We start from the raw sequence: 16,673 nt of genomic DNA, 5'->3' as shown, positions 1-16,673 counted from the left end.
CATAAATGTACCACTCTGCAGCCCTCTATGCCAAGAACAGATGCATACTGGTAAGTAGATATTCCATATTGTGGACACGTACTCTCCTAATTTCTGGGGAATTGACCTTGTTTTCTAGTGGTCTCATTAAGAGCTGGTTGCTGCTTAGGGAAAGACAATAAAGAGATTTTGTCATGGTGGTGTTACTAAGGATGGGCTTGTCTTGTGGGTTAGTTTATGGGAGATGCATTGTGGGGTGTCAGTAAGGGGCAACCCCCTTTATTCACTTAAAGGCGGAGTCAGGGATTCTCATGAGATCTCGGTTTGCTGCAGCGAATAAAGTAGTTTCAAAACTGGCACGAAAGACAGCATTTCTAATTGCAGGTTACCTCTTGACACAATGTTGGTGAATTTCAATGTTTACTGTTTAACAGCATTTTTTGCAAATGCAAAAAGATGAAGTGGTAATGAAAAGAAATCCTACGGTGACCCCCAAAAGTCCTAGAATGTTTTCTGATGGATGCGTTTAACTGCTGACTCCTCACCTTCTGAATACCCCAAAGCGCCAGACTGGATCTGGCGATTTTCCCCAGCAAGTCCCTTGCACGCCGGTAGGTGCAATATGCGCATATGCATCGGGTCCTCCCCACTTGCCGTTAACATCAGAGCCAAAATATAACCGCCACCTCTGCATGCCAACATCAGTTCCCTTCTTTCCACACCTTCTGACCCGGATCAAGAGTTTGCTCCTTCAGTGTCAGTAACCGGACAGAAAACGTTTGAATGTTTTTCTAGTACATCTGTTCCTCCAAAACAGTTTAATTCCTATGAGGATTGTCATCAACACATATCAGTGACCTGAACACATAAAGTCTTTCGCTGGTATTTGGGGTCCTCGCATGACTGTGACATATAGCAAATGCGCACGGGTGAATCCCAAGGCCACTTGGGACTTCAAAACCAACCTCTGGTACTAAGCACCCAGAAAGGCTTAAAGACCTGGTCCTGGTCTGGAAGGCGGATGTGTTCTATCCGAAATCCTCAGGTAAGTCCAAATCGAGGAAAAAAACACTATAAGTCTTAATCCACCTAACCTTTCTCCAGCCATTGTCATCAAGAAAGGTTGAGGGGGCTTCAGGGTACCTCGCAGTCTTTTTCCCACTCTTCCACCTCTGAACGGATATGCCAACCTGGTCCCGATTATCCTTACCCCTGAGTTTTCGGGCCCACCGGCGACACTGCAACAGATATATGCCTTGAAAGAAGCCATGTTGTGCGTCTTCAATACCCTCTCTAGACCCCCGTGGTGAACCTTTGGTCCCCACAGATCAGAGGACAGTGACATTTATTTCTCAGCTGACCCCTCTACATAGCAGTCCTGATTTACCGTGGTCATTAGGAGGACTGGAGAAATCCTTGTCATGCAGCTACCCTCCATGGAAGTAAAATATAAAGTCCTCACTAAAGTTCTGCACTTCGACAGACTATATCAGAGCCACTCTTTTCCTTCAATAAGGCTTTAGTTGATCTCCATATAGGCATGTGGGTGAAACCAGAATCTTGTCTGCTAGTCAATAGACAGATAGCAAGATGGCATAGACCAGCTATGCGGGATCCATCTTTCCTCCTATAATACCCACATCTTGGTGTCTTTTTCGATGACACCTCCAGATAGAGAATCCATATGCACAGAGGCGTACTGAAAACACGTTATCTTATACCAGCCTTGCCCTTAGGTCAGCCAACTCCAGTTATCTTTTAGGGCGTTACTTGCATGCATTATGAAACATGGTGGCTGAGATCTTGCCAGTAGTTCCAGAGGACTAACGGGCCAATTTAGTTTAAATAATTCAGGATAGCTAAGATGCTGCAAAATGTGTAACCTATCAAGTGCTGGACACCACTGTAGGAAGATGGCTCTTTATATAGTATACCAAATAGAGGTATGCTGTGTAAAGAGTCCAGGTATCTTTTATGATTGGACAAAGGCTTGGTTCAGCTTTCCCAAGGTGCTCTGTTTAGGGTAGTGTGGTCGAGGAGCCTTAGGCTTAGCAGAGAGGAGTGTTCGACATTGATTGCACACACAGTCAATAAATGATGCACAGCCCCAAAAAGAAGATCCATACCAGTATAGAAAAATAGGTATCTTTATATATATTTTGAACCCAAGAACTGCTTAATCAGTGAAGTACTTTTTTCTGTTTTAGCAGTGTTAACCAACAGTGTGTTTATACGCTTAATGCTTTGCTACGGGAGAACGAACATTCACTGCTTACATACAACTGCAATGCATTTCTGTGTGACTCCTTTCGGAAGTGAGGTAGAAGGGGGACAAGGACCAAATTCCCACCAGCTGATTGGTCACACCTGCACCCTTTAGTCCGGGTACAGAATGCTGGATGGGTTGGTATCCTTGCACGCCACTCGCTAGAAGGGAAGGGGCACCACTTGGTAATAGGCTGCAAAGGGGCACTTGGGAGTAAGTCCAGGAGCTCACAGCGGGGGTGTCAGGTTGTGAGGGTCCTGGGAGCATAGGGGAGCAGTCTTAGGCCTGGGCCGGGTGACTCGAGTGCAGAGTGTTTGTAGTTGGCTGGCTCTCGTGTGTCAAGGGGCTCACTCTTGGAGATCAGAACCACCAAACAGAAAAAAGCAGGATGGCTGGGCCACTCTCTGTGCTGGCTTCTGCGGTGCTTTACATCCCTATTAGTTGTTGACATTGTTGGAGACTGGACTTTTAGCGAGCTTTGGTTGGTGCAAGGGTTCGGTATCGCGGGCATTGGTGCAAGTGGGCTTGTGGAGGAACTGGCATCTACAGGCTTGACAAGAAGATGGGTCTGAACTCCTCGAGTGTGCTGACCCTCTCCTGGGCAGCTACTGCTCAGTGGAGAGCAGCTTCTTTAAACCGGACATTGCAATCAGTCCCTGCAGGCGAGTAGCTCCTCCACTCCAAGGGAGAGCTTGGCTGCTAGATGAAGTGCTGGATACCCTCCGGTGCTTGTGGAAGATGCACAGCTGATGGACAAGTTGGGTCTTTATGAATTGTCAACTCTCTTTAGTGTCCCCTTCTTTTCATTCAGTGGAATCTGAAGTTCCGGATTCAGGGTCTCCCTAAATACTAAATGTAGGGGTGTTAGGGGACTGGAGAGTAGTAGCCAATGGCCTACTTACCCTTAGAGGCACTTTGCCCCCTATATGACCCCTTCCTGAGACAAGTGGTCATAACACTGTCCCAGTTTCCTAAATTCTGCGATCACCAAGATGGTGGAATTTTTTTAGAGTGGGGCATATCAGGCAGCTCATCTTAGGGGTGTTACTGGCCTGGGTGTGTTCCACACCTACTTCGCATACTAATTTCCAGCCTGCTCTGGTGCCAAATGAGCCTCCGGGCAGGGAGTGGCAAGACTCCCTGGTCTGGGGGATGCAGGAGTCGCATATCAAATGAGGCAAAGGCTTTGAAGCCTCTAGCCTTGGTATGCTGATTGCTAGCCATCATGTTCGGAGGAGGTGTAAACGCCTTATGTCAGAGGAGGCATTGTTCCTGACCTCTGAAAGCGGGGCTATAGGGAGTCAGAAGCAAGTCTGTCGTGGCAGGCTGGACTAGACCAGTAAGCCAGCCCACTAGTGGAGTCTAGTAGGTCTCTAAAGAACCCTCTGGGTGCATATATTAATAAATCCATCACTAGAATCAGTGTGGGTTTATTAATACAATTATGGTTGATACCAAAATCTTTGGTTCAGTGAGGCCACATGTAGCTGGGTAACTCGTCATTACCAGTGCCCAGTATATATACTCATGATGGCTTCCCTGTTCCCTGGCAAAGTACAAGAATCGACTAGGCCAACACCGGGGAAGATCTGCTCTTGCAGATATGTCCTCACATGTAATATAATGCACCCTGCCTTAGGGCTGTCAGGCCTGCTGTAGGAGTGACTTGCATATATTGCATGCAGTGTCTTCAGGCATGGCACACAGGAGGTGTCATGTTGTCTCTTCCCTTTTGCCTGCACCATGTCACACAGTCGGCATGAGTGTGGTGAGGGATCCCTTAGAGTTGAACAGTACATGCTGCAGTTGTCTGGGACCCTTTCTAGTACCCATGCCCTAGGTACCAGGGGTAATATTTACTAGTGACTAAGAGGGGTGCTAAAGGTAGTGCCAACTGGGGGAACAATTACGCAGTTTTAGGTAAGGAGTTCTGGCACTGGGGACCTAGATAGCAGGAACCCAGTGCACTTCTGTCAAAATTGTATCAATTTCCAGGCAGGAAATAGGGGTGATCATGTCAAAAAGCATCACTTTCCTACAACTACCGACTGTCTGTATTAGCATGGTACTTCAGAGGCACGCGTGGATTAGGTCCACAGGCTTCTCAAGTAATATCCAACTATCAATAATGGACATGCCAGAGAATACATTTTTAAAGAGACTTTTACTTATCCCTAATAGCTCCCCTACATCATTTTGCCATTCTGAGGTTGGCATGGACTATATTGTAGACAGCATACACATGGCCCCCCTGATTTTATGGGGTAAAATTTGGATTACAGAACAACTGTCCTTCTCGCGATGTATTTTTAGAGATTGTATGAATCTAAATAATGCAATGGCTGTCCCGTGGTTACGCTATGTCAAACAAACTTTTTACAAGACGGGGCTAGAAAACTTTTACAACCAGCCAGAGACCATACGACCTAACATTAAAATGGTTATAAAAGATGCACATCGATCTGAATTGAGAATATCACACCGGGGCACTGAAAGATTGGACTGTTTTCCCCCAAATCGGCAACAATTTGATTTGTCTTTTAGCCGGCTAGCTCATTCCCGTTTTCTAATTACCAGATTTTGCCTAGGCACCCTGCACTGTCTTGTAGCCTTTCTGAAACATGTGGGGTGGTGTGAGAGACTACCCCCTGTCCGTGTAATAACTTAGCACAAAAAAGTAAAATGTGCATTATGCGATTTTGCTCATTATATAAAGACCCTTAAACCGAATTCGTCCCTGCTCCTATAAGGAGGCTTTTAATTTTTTATGGTCATTATCAACTGTTTCCATCTGTAGCTTTGTGCTTTCATCAAATTTGTTTTTATAATAAGGAAACGTTATGCAATGTAAAAGTAATTTACAGGGGTTATTTGATTAGGCCGCAAGCTGTCTTTGTCCTGTATATTTTAGATTTTTGGTGTGGAAACTTATTCTGGAATGTATACTTTTTCTTCTGTGAACTTTTATGATTCATTCGAATCGAATAAAGTTATGTGACTGACTGACTGACATGGCATTTGATGGCACCTGTCTCTTTGGAGACAAGGTGAACTTGGCCTTGAGCACTTTAAAGAAAGTAGATACACAGCACAGTCCCTGGATCTTTGAGTGCCGTTAAGCAGTTTCCCTAACAATATCTCCCCTTTTGAGTCTGTGGAAGAGACATTTAGCAGAGGCAACGTCAAAACCTCCTCCACAACAGGGCCTCCCAAGCCTTTTGAAGTAGAAGCTGGGGTCCAGCTGACAGCATCCAGGTCCTCATGGGCAACACACTATCCAATCCCCATACCTCCTGCAGCTGCAAAACGACTTTAGTTTTACCTTAGTTAGTCACTTGATTGGTTTTTTTCTCAGCAACCAGTAAAGTATTCCTCTCATAGAGGTGTCGGTGCTTGTGATGAGGGAAAACAAGCTGTGCCTAAATGCCACCACACAAAGTGGTTGGCATTTTTTTCTCCTTATATAACCCTCATCCACTCTAGTGGGGGCATGCTTAATCATGTGGTTCATCCTGACTCCTACTGCTCAGGGTGACCTTGACCATGTTCAAAAGAGCGCTTTTTGGAAATTGTTTTTTCCTGTTAGATAAAATTCTTTATCTAACCCCCAGGTGTCCCTTTATAAACGGGGAGGATGGGAAAGATTAAAAAAAACTATATAAATGGCATTCAGGTTATGCTGGTGCTATGATCCTATTGTTAAAACGCCATAATGTTTCTGCTGTACACTACTGGCCATAACCCTCTGAATAAAGGTGTTTGTTGGAAATAACTGCAATGGTGAGTAATGCGCCCCATAGAATTTAGGTACTGCGTTATTGTGTAGCATAGTACTCTCATTGCGCCTGCTATGCTTAACAATGACAATAGGAACCAAACTTTGGTGCTGTTTGTAAGCTGTCTAGAAACAGACCAACCCGTCTCAGTCCCAGTATCTTGTATTTATTCATTAACTGTACAATTAATTAAAATCATTACAGTAAGAACAATCAGCATATAAATACTAGAACCGTGATACCAAAAGCTTCAATTTGTTAGATAAAATGTAGCTCCACCCTCTCCCATGCCCACACAATCGGCCTTTACCAGAGTTTGTGGTCTGTGTCGTATGGCCTTGCACGCCTTCATTGCCTCCACTTTGAACCTAGGAAAATAAACTACGTTACAGGGTGATGAACTAAACGCCCTGGCGCTCCAATTGACCATCTTGGAATAACCATGTCTTAAAGGGCGTGCTGGAGGTGTTTAGAGCAGCGAAGCTTTTTGGCAGGCCGGTCAGCTTTCTTCTGCCAAATTTGCAGTACACTTCACCAGAGTTTTATTGCTTTCGTTGACAACTTTTAGGGCGATCCTGATTTGATGGATGAATTTTGCCAATCTTGCTAAAGTCGTCGTGTTGGTGGTAGATAGGCACAAGTCTGACGCTTCGCTGGAGGACTTAATTCTTTTGGTGATACAGATCGGGCGCAGGAGTCGCCAGCATTTGTTATTAATGTTGGGGCAACAGCATAGAAGATGCAACCAGGATTCCCTTGTTTAGGGGCACAGTCTGCAGTTTATAGTTTCCCCATACAGGCCTAAAATTAGCAATTCCTAATATGGTTAGTCTCATATAAAGGATTTTGCTTCGGGCCTGTGGAGTGAGAGCCTCGCTCAGGTAAGGTTGTGCTTTGCCTGCCGTGAAGGAATTATTCAGACGATCTAAGTGGGCGCTTGAACGGAGAGATTTGAGACCCAAATCAAAGGAGGTTTCTCATACTTGTTTGTTTATGGATCTTTTCCAAGCTTTCAGGAGGATATCCAGCCGCGTTATGCTTTCTTCTTTGATCGTCCATGTTTTAAACGCTTTTCCTAGGCTGGTGTGCCAGGCCATACTTGACCCCTCAAAGATAAATCTCAAATGATATTTTAGAGAATTGACCGGGCCCTTAGTATCCTTAAGTATAGCTATATGATTTCCCCCTGGCATATGAGGTCTGGTCCCGCTAAGCCTAACTCCAGTCTTAGCATAGTTTTCCAAGCTGACCTCAGAATTTGTAGCACTGATTTGTATGCCTTAACTTGGGCTGAATTGAGGAAAGCATCCTGTAACCTGGGGAAGGCCAGGTGATCGTAGCTAATAGCTGGTAAAGGTTTCGCTTTCAGGAAAGTTAATACTGGACCAGCAGGCGGACTGATCGGGTGGTGGCTTAGTTGTTTTAGTAGGTGTGTGACCTTACTGGCCTTGGAGTTCTGCTGTTTCAGGTGGGCTTTCTCCTTAGCCAGTTCCATCAGCCAAACCCCTAGATAGTTGTATGAAGCCACCGTGTTAATTTGCAAATTTCCCATTAGCCAATGTGTTTTCTTCTTCAGGTGGTAAGTCCCAAAAATGACATCCTTGGTTTTTCCCTGGTTAACTGTCAAGTTGTTGGTATTATTGAAACAGTTTAATGCATTTAGGGCTCTTTGTAAGGCCACCTTTGTGTTATCCGATATGGCTGTATCGTCGACGTATATGTAGCACCAGCAATCTCACGCTTCCTAGTCTGGGGGCTACTAGACTGACTCTTAGGGCCACCTCCAGGTCCGCAGTATATAAGTTGAAAAGGGTGGGACCAGCACGCAACCTTGCTTCAGCCCGTTCTCCGTGATTATTTTAGGGAACACTCTGCAGCCACTAGTTTTGACCAGCACCCAGGTGTCTTCATTAGGTGTTCTACTTGCCGTCAGTAGGTTTGGTGGAATGCCCCAGTTTTCTAACTTCCACCATAATCTTTTGTGGAAGACTTTATCGAAGGCTGTACTGTAGTCCACAAAACAGCAGAAGAGTGGAGGGTGATTCTTCAAAGTTGCCTGGGATAAGTACGCTAGCGCAATACTCTGTCCAAGGTCGATGACTGTGACCTAAAGCCAGTCTGGTAGAAGGGTATTATACTTTTCTCTTTGGCCCTCTTCTTCAGATCCTTCACACACACACACACACAAACTGTACCGCTTACAAGTGGTTTCAATAATCATTCTTTTATTCAAGCACCAAATTGTGTTGCAGAGTGGCATAGAGTGGAGATCCGTAGAGTAGAGTGGAGTTGTGTAGAGTGCAGTGGTGTGGATTAGAGTGCATTGGCATACCGTAGAGTGGCATAGAGCTGAGGTGGAGAGTGTAGTGTTGCAGAGTAGAGTGTCGTAGAGTGCAGTGGTGTAGAGTGACGTAGAGAACAGTGGCATAGACAATAGTGGTGCAGAGTAGAGTACAGTTCCATAAAGTGCATTGGCGTAGAGTGCAGCGGTTTAGAGTACAGTGGCGTAGAATAGATTGTTTCAGTGTAGTGAAGTGGCATAGAGTAGAGTGGCTTACAGTGCAGTTGCATAGAATAGAGTGGTGTAGTGTGCAGTGGTGCAGAGTAAATTAGAGTGCCGTACAGTGGATTGTGTAGAATGCAGATGCATACAGGGCAGTGGTACTAGGTGGAGTGCATTGGCATAGAGGGCAGAATTGCAGAGTGGGGTGGGAAGACTAGATTGCATTGGCATTCAGTAGAGTGTAGTGGCGTAGAGTGTGGTGTATAGTGGAGTGGCCTTATAGACAACGCATTTTCAATTGAAATGGCCATTACATTTGCACAGTCATACAGTTTTACTAATAAAACATACAGCGTTTAAACGATAATGTGTGGAAATAGCATCACATAGTGTATTCATTTGCTTTGACCTTATTAAAGTATTTGTTTCGAACGCACTACAGAATTACCAATAAATGTGCTATAATTTGTGCTTTCCCAATTCTGATATATACTGAAATACTTGCACAGGTCATTTAAATGTTGTTGTGTACCTGAAACAAACCTTTTCCTACCCCCCACTATCCAGCAAGATTGGCACATAAATCCTCCCACTTTGAAGTCAGAGAAAGAAAAGTAAACACCAAGCTCCCTCAGAAGATAGAGTCTGACATTTGACCTCTGTCTTTGAATGCACAGCAAATGTGACAAGATAAGAACAACATTTACAGGCCGGTTTACATAAAGGAGTACTTGTGGGGGAATACAAGAAGAAGGTAGTGTGAAAAGGCTTCGTTCTTTAGGAGGGATGAACTGAAGCTGAACAGCCTAAAACAAATAAAGCCAGCAAATAGAAAACCAGAAAATAAATGTGAGTCACAAGCCAAAAAGCCAATGGTAAGCAACAGACTGAATGCATTCCCAGGCAAGCTCTTTAAATGTCCCCAAGATGTCTTTAGCAAGCCGAACAGCAGTGCTTTCTGATAAGCTTCAACCTAGCAAAAACAACTGAAGTCTGCAGCATTTGAAGAAAATGTGTTGGGCTGCTTAATTGAGAGAGTATAGTTTCATAGATGAATTGGCTGTGTTATTTGTATAACTATTTTGCCTGGTGTTAGCAGGTAATTAAACCACTTCTCTTGGGCTCTTTGCCTGTCTTACTTTGGCCCTTAAACCTGTACTGCTGCTTGCAGACTCCTTATCTCTACCCACTCCTTTCTCATATTCATCCTAGATTTTGGATTGTCACTATAATAGATTTCTAAATCTGATTTAGAGATTTGAAGTGGGTGTTTATAGGGCCAACTTATGTTGGCCACATGAAAAACAAATGTTGGCCCTCCAGACATGAAATGCAGTCCATACTTGATTTCTTGGGGCCCTCAAATTGAAAAGTTATTTACAACAACTCAGTCATTTCCCAGTAGTTGATATTTTGAAATAACTTGCCACAGTTAAAAGGGGTGTACGTTCCCCTAAACAGTCTTGCCATCTACATATCTTTCTGTGAGAATTGTTACGATTGTTAGCCAGATGTTTGTACTCACATTTATCAACCTTTTTTTCTTTTCAGTACTCAACAAAATATTCATTTGCCAGAATATTTTTCCAGGATGATGTTCCAATTTGCTAAAGCTCTTTATAGGCTTGACGTGTCTACACCTGTTGCAGGTAATTATTTCATCTAATTATCAACAATAACAATTTGCAAACACGCTGCTTCCTATTTGTATTTGTCTTATGAAGTAGTGGACAGTGCATTGTCCAGTTTGATCAAATGAGCATGGATTATCTTCGAGGTAGTGATGGGGGAAAGCAGGTGATGAGCCAATAGGATAAAGTACTTTTTCGGCCAACGTCACAGAAAGTTAATCTTAAAAAAATAAGTGATTAGTTTCAGTGTTTTTAATGAATTGGTGAATAGAAGGAATGCGGTGCCAGCCTACAGGCCATTCCTTGTGTCACTTGCAGACTCTAAATCGCACACTGCCACAGGAGAGAAAAACCCCGAACTTGGTGCAAGGCTCCTGTGGCTCAAAAATAACCATTTGTCTATTGGCGGAATGCAGAGCAATGAGTGGCAATGCTGGGAATGCAGGCTGCACTGATAGCTCACTCCCATTGCCACGAGCCCAGATTTGACCATCTAGTCATGAACCATGGTGTTCAAACCACATTTTTTAAACTGTACAATTGTGTAATTTAAAGCTCAGCATACAAATACCAAGTTACTCTGTCAGTTTTGTTATATAGGAAAATAACAATAGTCTAGAAATGCCCCATGCAGCTGTGTTATTTTGAAGGGAAAGACAGTAGGACACATAAAAGTTACATGAATGATGAAGCATATCGACAAATAGTGTTTTTCACATGATCAAACAGGAGCACAATTTTTAAACTGCTGCTCCACAGGAGGGTATAATTATCAAACTTAGACTTGCAGTAGAGGTTTGACATTCTGTGCATTCTATGACATGAAAGCAGTATTTGAAGAAGCCTAGAAAATAGTCCAGCTGTGTAAGCAGGCATATTTCCCTAATGTACATAGCATTGTTACATTTCATCTCTGGTTTCCTTGTGGTGCTTCTGGTAGGAGTGGCTCATGTTTTCTGTGGCTAACTTGTGTGGGCCTGAGGGTTAGGCCAAGGGTGTAATCGTAACCGCTGCTGTCTTGAGTGTCGCCCAGTGCTATGTTTGCCATTGTCCAGTTATATCTCCCTTTCAGGACTGAAGCAAGCTCGATGGACCAGCGACAGACTGAACAATGTAGCTTACATTTGGGTTTACCAGTGAATATGCTGATATCCATTTCAGTTCATTTCTCAGACAAATGCCTTGTGGCTGGAAAAACTAGTGTGGGATTGGCACTCCAGGAAGCAGTATATGTCCAGTGTTTATTTCGTATAGCCAAGCAACATATACATCTTTCGGCCGTAAACTGCTGGTCCCTTATTTTATGTTGTGAGGTAGAATTGTATGAGGCACAACATGCGGTGGCGCTCTTACCAGGCACCACTTGCGTTCAGGAGCACATTACCTGTCACCATGAAAGCTTGGTGTGTGTATGTATATATATATATATATATATATATATATATATATATATTTGTATATATATATTATATATTTAGTTCATAAATACTTTATTTCAGCCAGAGGCTATAAAAAGTTTCACAATAAAACAAAACATTCAATCAGTTGTCAACATTCGACTATACTGTAAACATGTATTGAACAACCACTCACACAACCCTGCTCACGGCCGCCATCTTACCTGAAAGTCCTGAATTTGTAATGGGCAAAAGCAGATTTTGGCCTTAATATCACCCCCCCCAATCTTCCCCCCCCCCCACACACACACACACCCACCACTCCTCCATCCCCTTCCCCTTTTGTGTATATTATATCTGCTTATTACAATTAAGTTAAGAATTGTGTCTGTTTGGAATAAACAATAGTTCCCTATTACACAAGATAATTTCAATTCCTCTGTGTCTTCTTGTAGGAAGTTTGTGTTATCGAAGATTTATTTTATTTCATTGAGTTAGGAGTTTGGCTGAAAAGGATTGAGGGAGGTGCACGTGTATGTGTTTTCCATACACATATTTAGCCTTGATCTAAGGTGTCAGTGAACCAGTGAAAATAGTTTTTGATTATAATGTAGAGCAGTGGTTCCCAAACTTTTGACTCCTGTGGACCCCCACTGAATCACCACTGGAAGCCGGCCCAAGCAATTTGTAGGATTACATTTCAAACATTAAAACAGTAATTCAAACAAAATAAACACACGTGCACACAAAAGAAAAACTCGAATTACTAAGGATTTTAGGGGCACATTTGCAAGCCCCTATCCCCAGGGAACGTCACTTTTTGCGATGTTCCCGTGGCGATAGGGGCTTCGCTTTATTTACAAGGCAGCGTTAAACCACTTACCGTGGCTTAACGCTGCCTTGCAAATAATGCCCCCTTTCATGCAATACTGAGCGTGAAAGAGGTGGGCATTGGGTGTTGCGGTGGGCGTTCCACTGCAACACCCATTGATTTTGACGCTGCCTCCTATTTACAATGGCAGCGTAAATAGGAGGCTGCGCCAAAATTAAAACCAGGATACACCTGGTCTTAACTTGGCGAAATGAGGAGAAATGCTTTATTTCTCTTCGATTTTACTTTTTCCATGTGTGCTGCCTTATGCAGTACACATGAAAAGGCAAAACGCCATGAATTGTTTGTTCAGGAAGGTGACCCTTCCTGCACATACACAATCTTTAAAAAAAATTACATGTTGTAACTTCCATGTGTGCTGCATTAAGCAGAACACATAGAAGTGACACAACAGCATTTCAAGACTGTTTATGTGCAGGAAGGAGGACCTTCCTGTACATAAACAATCTTCCCCTGCACGCAGACATACTTGCACTATGGTGCAAGGGTGCCTGCATTGGCTCTACCCTGCTAAGTGTAGCGCCAGCGCAGGGGGAAACGCAGGGCTGCACCATATTCTTGTAAATATGGTGCAGCCCTGCGTTTCAGTAGTGGCGGAGCGTGTCGTTAAGCCAAGGGGGCTAATGACACGCTCCTCCACTTCTGTTGTAAATATCCCTCTTAATATTTTATATTGAAAGAATTTTCAAAAAAACAAAATAATTTACTGGGAAGATTGGTGCTGCATCCCAGTGACTTAACTTTTAAATGGCTGGTTTTATTTTGCAGTACGAGGCTCCGGCCCCTGCCAGAGCCAGACTGAAAACCAAAAGCAGCCCTAGAAAATGTTTACAGACAAGTCCCCATACGGTGCATAGCAAGTGCAGTGAGTGAGCCTGGCCATTACCCAGGGGGCTTTGGAAGGCTTTTAACAAACGTTTTTGGGAAACAAAGGTGCAGATAGATAAGTTAAAGCTGCCACTGGACAAAACTCTCATCTCTCTCCAGCAGGTACATTAATCACTGGAGTTATCTTGATACGTTTATTGTTGCTTGAAAACTGCTAATTATACAAGAAACTTTGCAGTGCTTTTAAAACTGCTGCCTGCGGACCCCCTGGGAATGTGTCAAGGACCCCTGGGGGTCCACCGGACCACAGTTTGGGAAACACAGATGTAGAGTGCAATTAACCTAGTCTTTTTTTTTTTTTGTCACACCAGTGTGAAGAGTCCTTGATACTGAATTTAGTGTCTTTTCTGCCATCTTGAGATTTACAACCAAATGTTTTGTACAGAGGGCAAACGTCACTAGCCAGAACTTGTGTTGCAAGTAACATGTTGTGTTTTCTCTTTCTGTTTCAGAAGTTCACCAGTCTTTGCATTTTGTTTCCAACACACCTGTTTACCAACCAGAGCATACAAATATACAGGACTTTTTTTACAACTTATATTCGAACTGGTACGCTATATATTTTTCATTATTTTCTTTAATTAAATTTAGCATAGGTTAGATAGCACAGTATCGCTTCATCCCACCTCTCAAAATCAGTGAACAGGCTTGTAAATGCAGTACTATGCACTGTTTTAAATAATTATTTAGGTCTCGCCTAAAACCGTGCATGCATTGTAAGTTGAGACATATTTTTATCATACAGTGGGCTTACTGTTCGCCGATTGCTTACCAGTGGTTGGCTTCATTGTCACTCTCCTTCCCTTGCTTCTTATTTGTCGCTTTTCTTTCTCCTTTTGTGTTTGTCCCGCCCGGGGGCATCAATCAATCAGGGTAATTGTAAGCACACTACTCGCCTATGAACAAGGCGCTAGGGGAAGGTGGGAGGGGAGTGATGTTAAGCAACTCCGGTCAGTCGAAGAGTCTTGAGATGTTCAGGGAGAGGGCGCGTCTGATGTCAACCGGGAGTTTGTTCCAGGTCTTGGCCGCGATGTAGGAGACAGCTTTTCCCCCTGTTCTGGCTCTGCGGATCCGCGGGATTACGGCGAGGGCAAGGTTAGGTGGATCGGAGGTTTCGCTTGGGTGCGTGGAAGGAGATTCTCTTGTTGAGGTATTTGGGTCCGGTGTTTGTGAAGCCATTTGTAGGCGTGGGTGAGCATCTTGAAGGTTATTCTCTTTCCTATGGGGAGCCAGTGGAGATTCTGCAGGTGTTGGGTGATGCACTCGTGTTGAGAGATGCCGAGGACAAGTGTATGCGGTGTTCTGTATGGTCTGGAGTTTGCGGAGCAGCGACTTGTTGATCCCAGTGTAGAGGGCATTTCCGTAGTCCAGTCTGCTGGTTAGGAGTGTGTGGGTGACGGTCTTCCTTGATTGGGAGGATCTAGTTGAAGGTCTTTCAGAGGATGTTGAAGCAGCTGGAGGCGATGGTGTTGACCTGCTGAGTCTTGGAGAGGGAGGAGTTGAGTACGATGCCGAGGTTACGGGCGTGGTCCGTGGAGGTGGGAGGGCTGCTGAGGGCAGTGGGCCACCAGGTGTTTTCTCCCATGCAGAAGGGGGGAGGGTTCGAGCACGAGGCCCTCTGTCTTCTCCGAGTTGAGCTTCAGGCAGCTGCTGCTCATCCAGGATGCAACGTCCTTCATTCCTTCCTGGAAGTTGAGACTGGTGGTGATGGGGTCCTTGGTGAAGGAGAGGATGAGCTGGATGTCGTCGGCGTAGGATACTATGCTGCGTCCGTGCTGTCTGCTGAAGGGGCCATGTAGATGTTGAAGAGCGTGGGGCTGAGCGACGATTATTTGGTTACCCCGCAGTTGATTTCCGTCAGAGCATGGACGTATTGCAGTGTTCTTCAATTCCTCACTTTTCAAGGTGCTACATTTTTCTTTTTGCTTAAGTACTGTACGAGAGTGCATGTGCTTTTCCTCTGACACCATTGTGTGCTTCTCTTCCAGGAGATACTCCTCAATAGTTATAAGCACTGAATAGCCCCGCCCACGCGTTGGGACCCCAGAGCATATACAAAAATACACACACACACACATATATATATATATATATATATATCAAACAAAAACAGGAACCCCTTCGAATTGAAGCCACCCAGGAGATTATTTTGCTCACCAATCTTTATTCAGCACCCTGCCAGCAGGTACTTTCTCAAGGACAAAGGGCTTTCATAAGTTCGTTTCGCCATCGCCAGACGCGTTTCAGGATTAGAGATCCTTTCTTCAGTGGCACAGGTAAGAGACTTGTAAAAGCGCTGTTCGTTGCACACTTATCAATTTCAAAACCTGCCCCAGTGGGCGCGGCCAACAGATGGCCTTCTGGGAGTTGAAGTGCGCTCGCAGTATTTCCCTCGTGGGTGCGCTTAAGAAGTCTCGCAATAAAGTTCAATAACAGTTGCCAAGTCTTGATGGGGACCTGCCCCGCTGTGTGGGTGCAAAATAGGAGCAATATCATCTGGCACCACCCTGCTGTGGCGCCCGATTACCTCCGGTCCAGTTGCTGCAGCACCACCATGGTGCCGTCGCGGACCCGCCAGGATGCGGTGAGCTTCATTTTCACGACCGGGTTAAGGCCGTCTTAAATTTAAAACAAAAACAGGAACCCCTTCGAATTGAAGCCACCCAGGAGATTATTTTGCTCACCAATCTTTATTCAGCACCCTGCCAGCAGGTACTTTCTCAAGGACAAAGGGCTTTCATAAGTTTGTTTCGCCATCGCCAGACGCGTTTCAGGATTAGAGATCCTTTCTTCAGTGGCACAGGTTATGTTATGTTATGTTATAGTGGCTTTTATAGAGCGCACGGCTACTCAAAAAGAGTGTCCCGGCGCTTTTAATTAACAGGCTGCAGTAAAACTAACATAACACATTAAAAAGGGAGTAACAGCTACACAGTCAACAACAGAAAAAATATAAAGGTAAGAGACTTGTAAAAGCGCTGTTCGTTGCGGACCCGCCAGGATGCGGTGAGCTTCATTTTCATTAAGCGCGCCCTTGTTCATGCTCTGCTGCATATCATTAAAGAAAAGTGCTACGAGTAACTTGCCTGGTGGCTCTTCTTCAAGGGTAACCTTTTGTTGTATGTATATATATATATATATATATATATATATATATATATATGTACATCCACTTTCCTCCAGGAAGAAAGAAAAGACCAACTTAAGGGGAGACGTTTGGAGACACCTTTAATCAGGAAACAGATGGCAAATTGAAGTCCAGGTACACCCGCTGTGGCGAATGCATTTCGGCGTGGTTTGCCTTCTTCAGCGCCGTGGGTGTTTGCTTTCAAAGTGCAGGT

The 16,673-nt window shown here is 44.3% G+C and overlaps 1 protein-coding gene across 2 annotated transcripts in view; it reads left to right on the top strand.

Annotated features, from left to right (window-relative positions):
- Positions 1-16,673, top strand: part of LOC144762250 (exportin-5-like) — a 1,106,737-nt gene that overhangs the window by 690,798 nt on the left and 399,266 nt on the right. For both annotated transcript variants that reach the window (XM_078647393.1, XM_078647392.1), the window contains exons 20-21: positions 10,076-10,173; positions 13,785-13,881. In XM_078647393.1, the coding sequence (XP_078503519.1) occupies positions 10,076-10,173; positions 13,785-13,881 (195 nt within the window). The remainder of the gene's footprint in view (positions 1-10,075; positions 10,174-13,784; positions 13,882-16,673) is intronic.

The sequence above is a fragment of the Lissotriton helveticus genome, chromosome 6 (genome assembly GCF_964261635.1).
Source record: "Lissotriton helveticus chromosome 6, aLisHel1.1, whole genome shotgun sequence".
Lineage (NCBI taxonomy): Eukaryota > Metazoa > Chordata > Amphibia > Caudata > Salamandridae > Lissotriton > Lissotriton helveticus.
The sequence above is the reverse complement of the archived record's forward strand: the minus strand, read 5'-3'. Positions and strand labels throughout refer to the sequence as shown.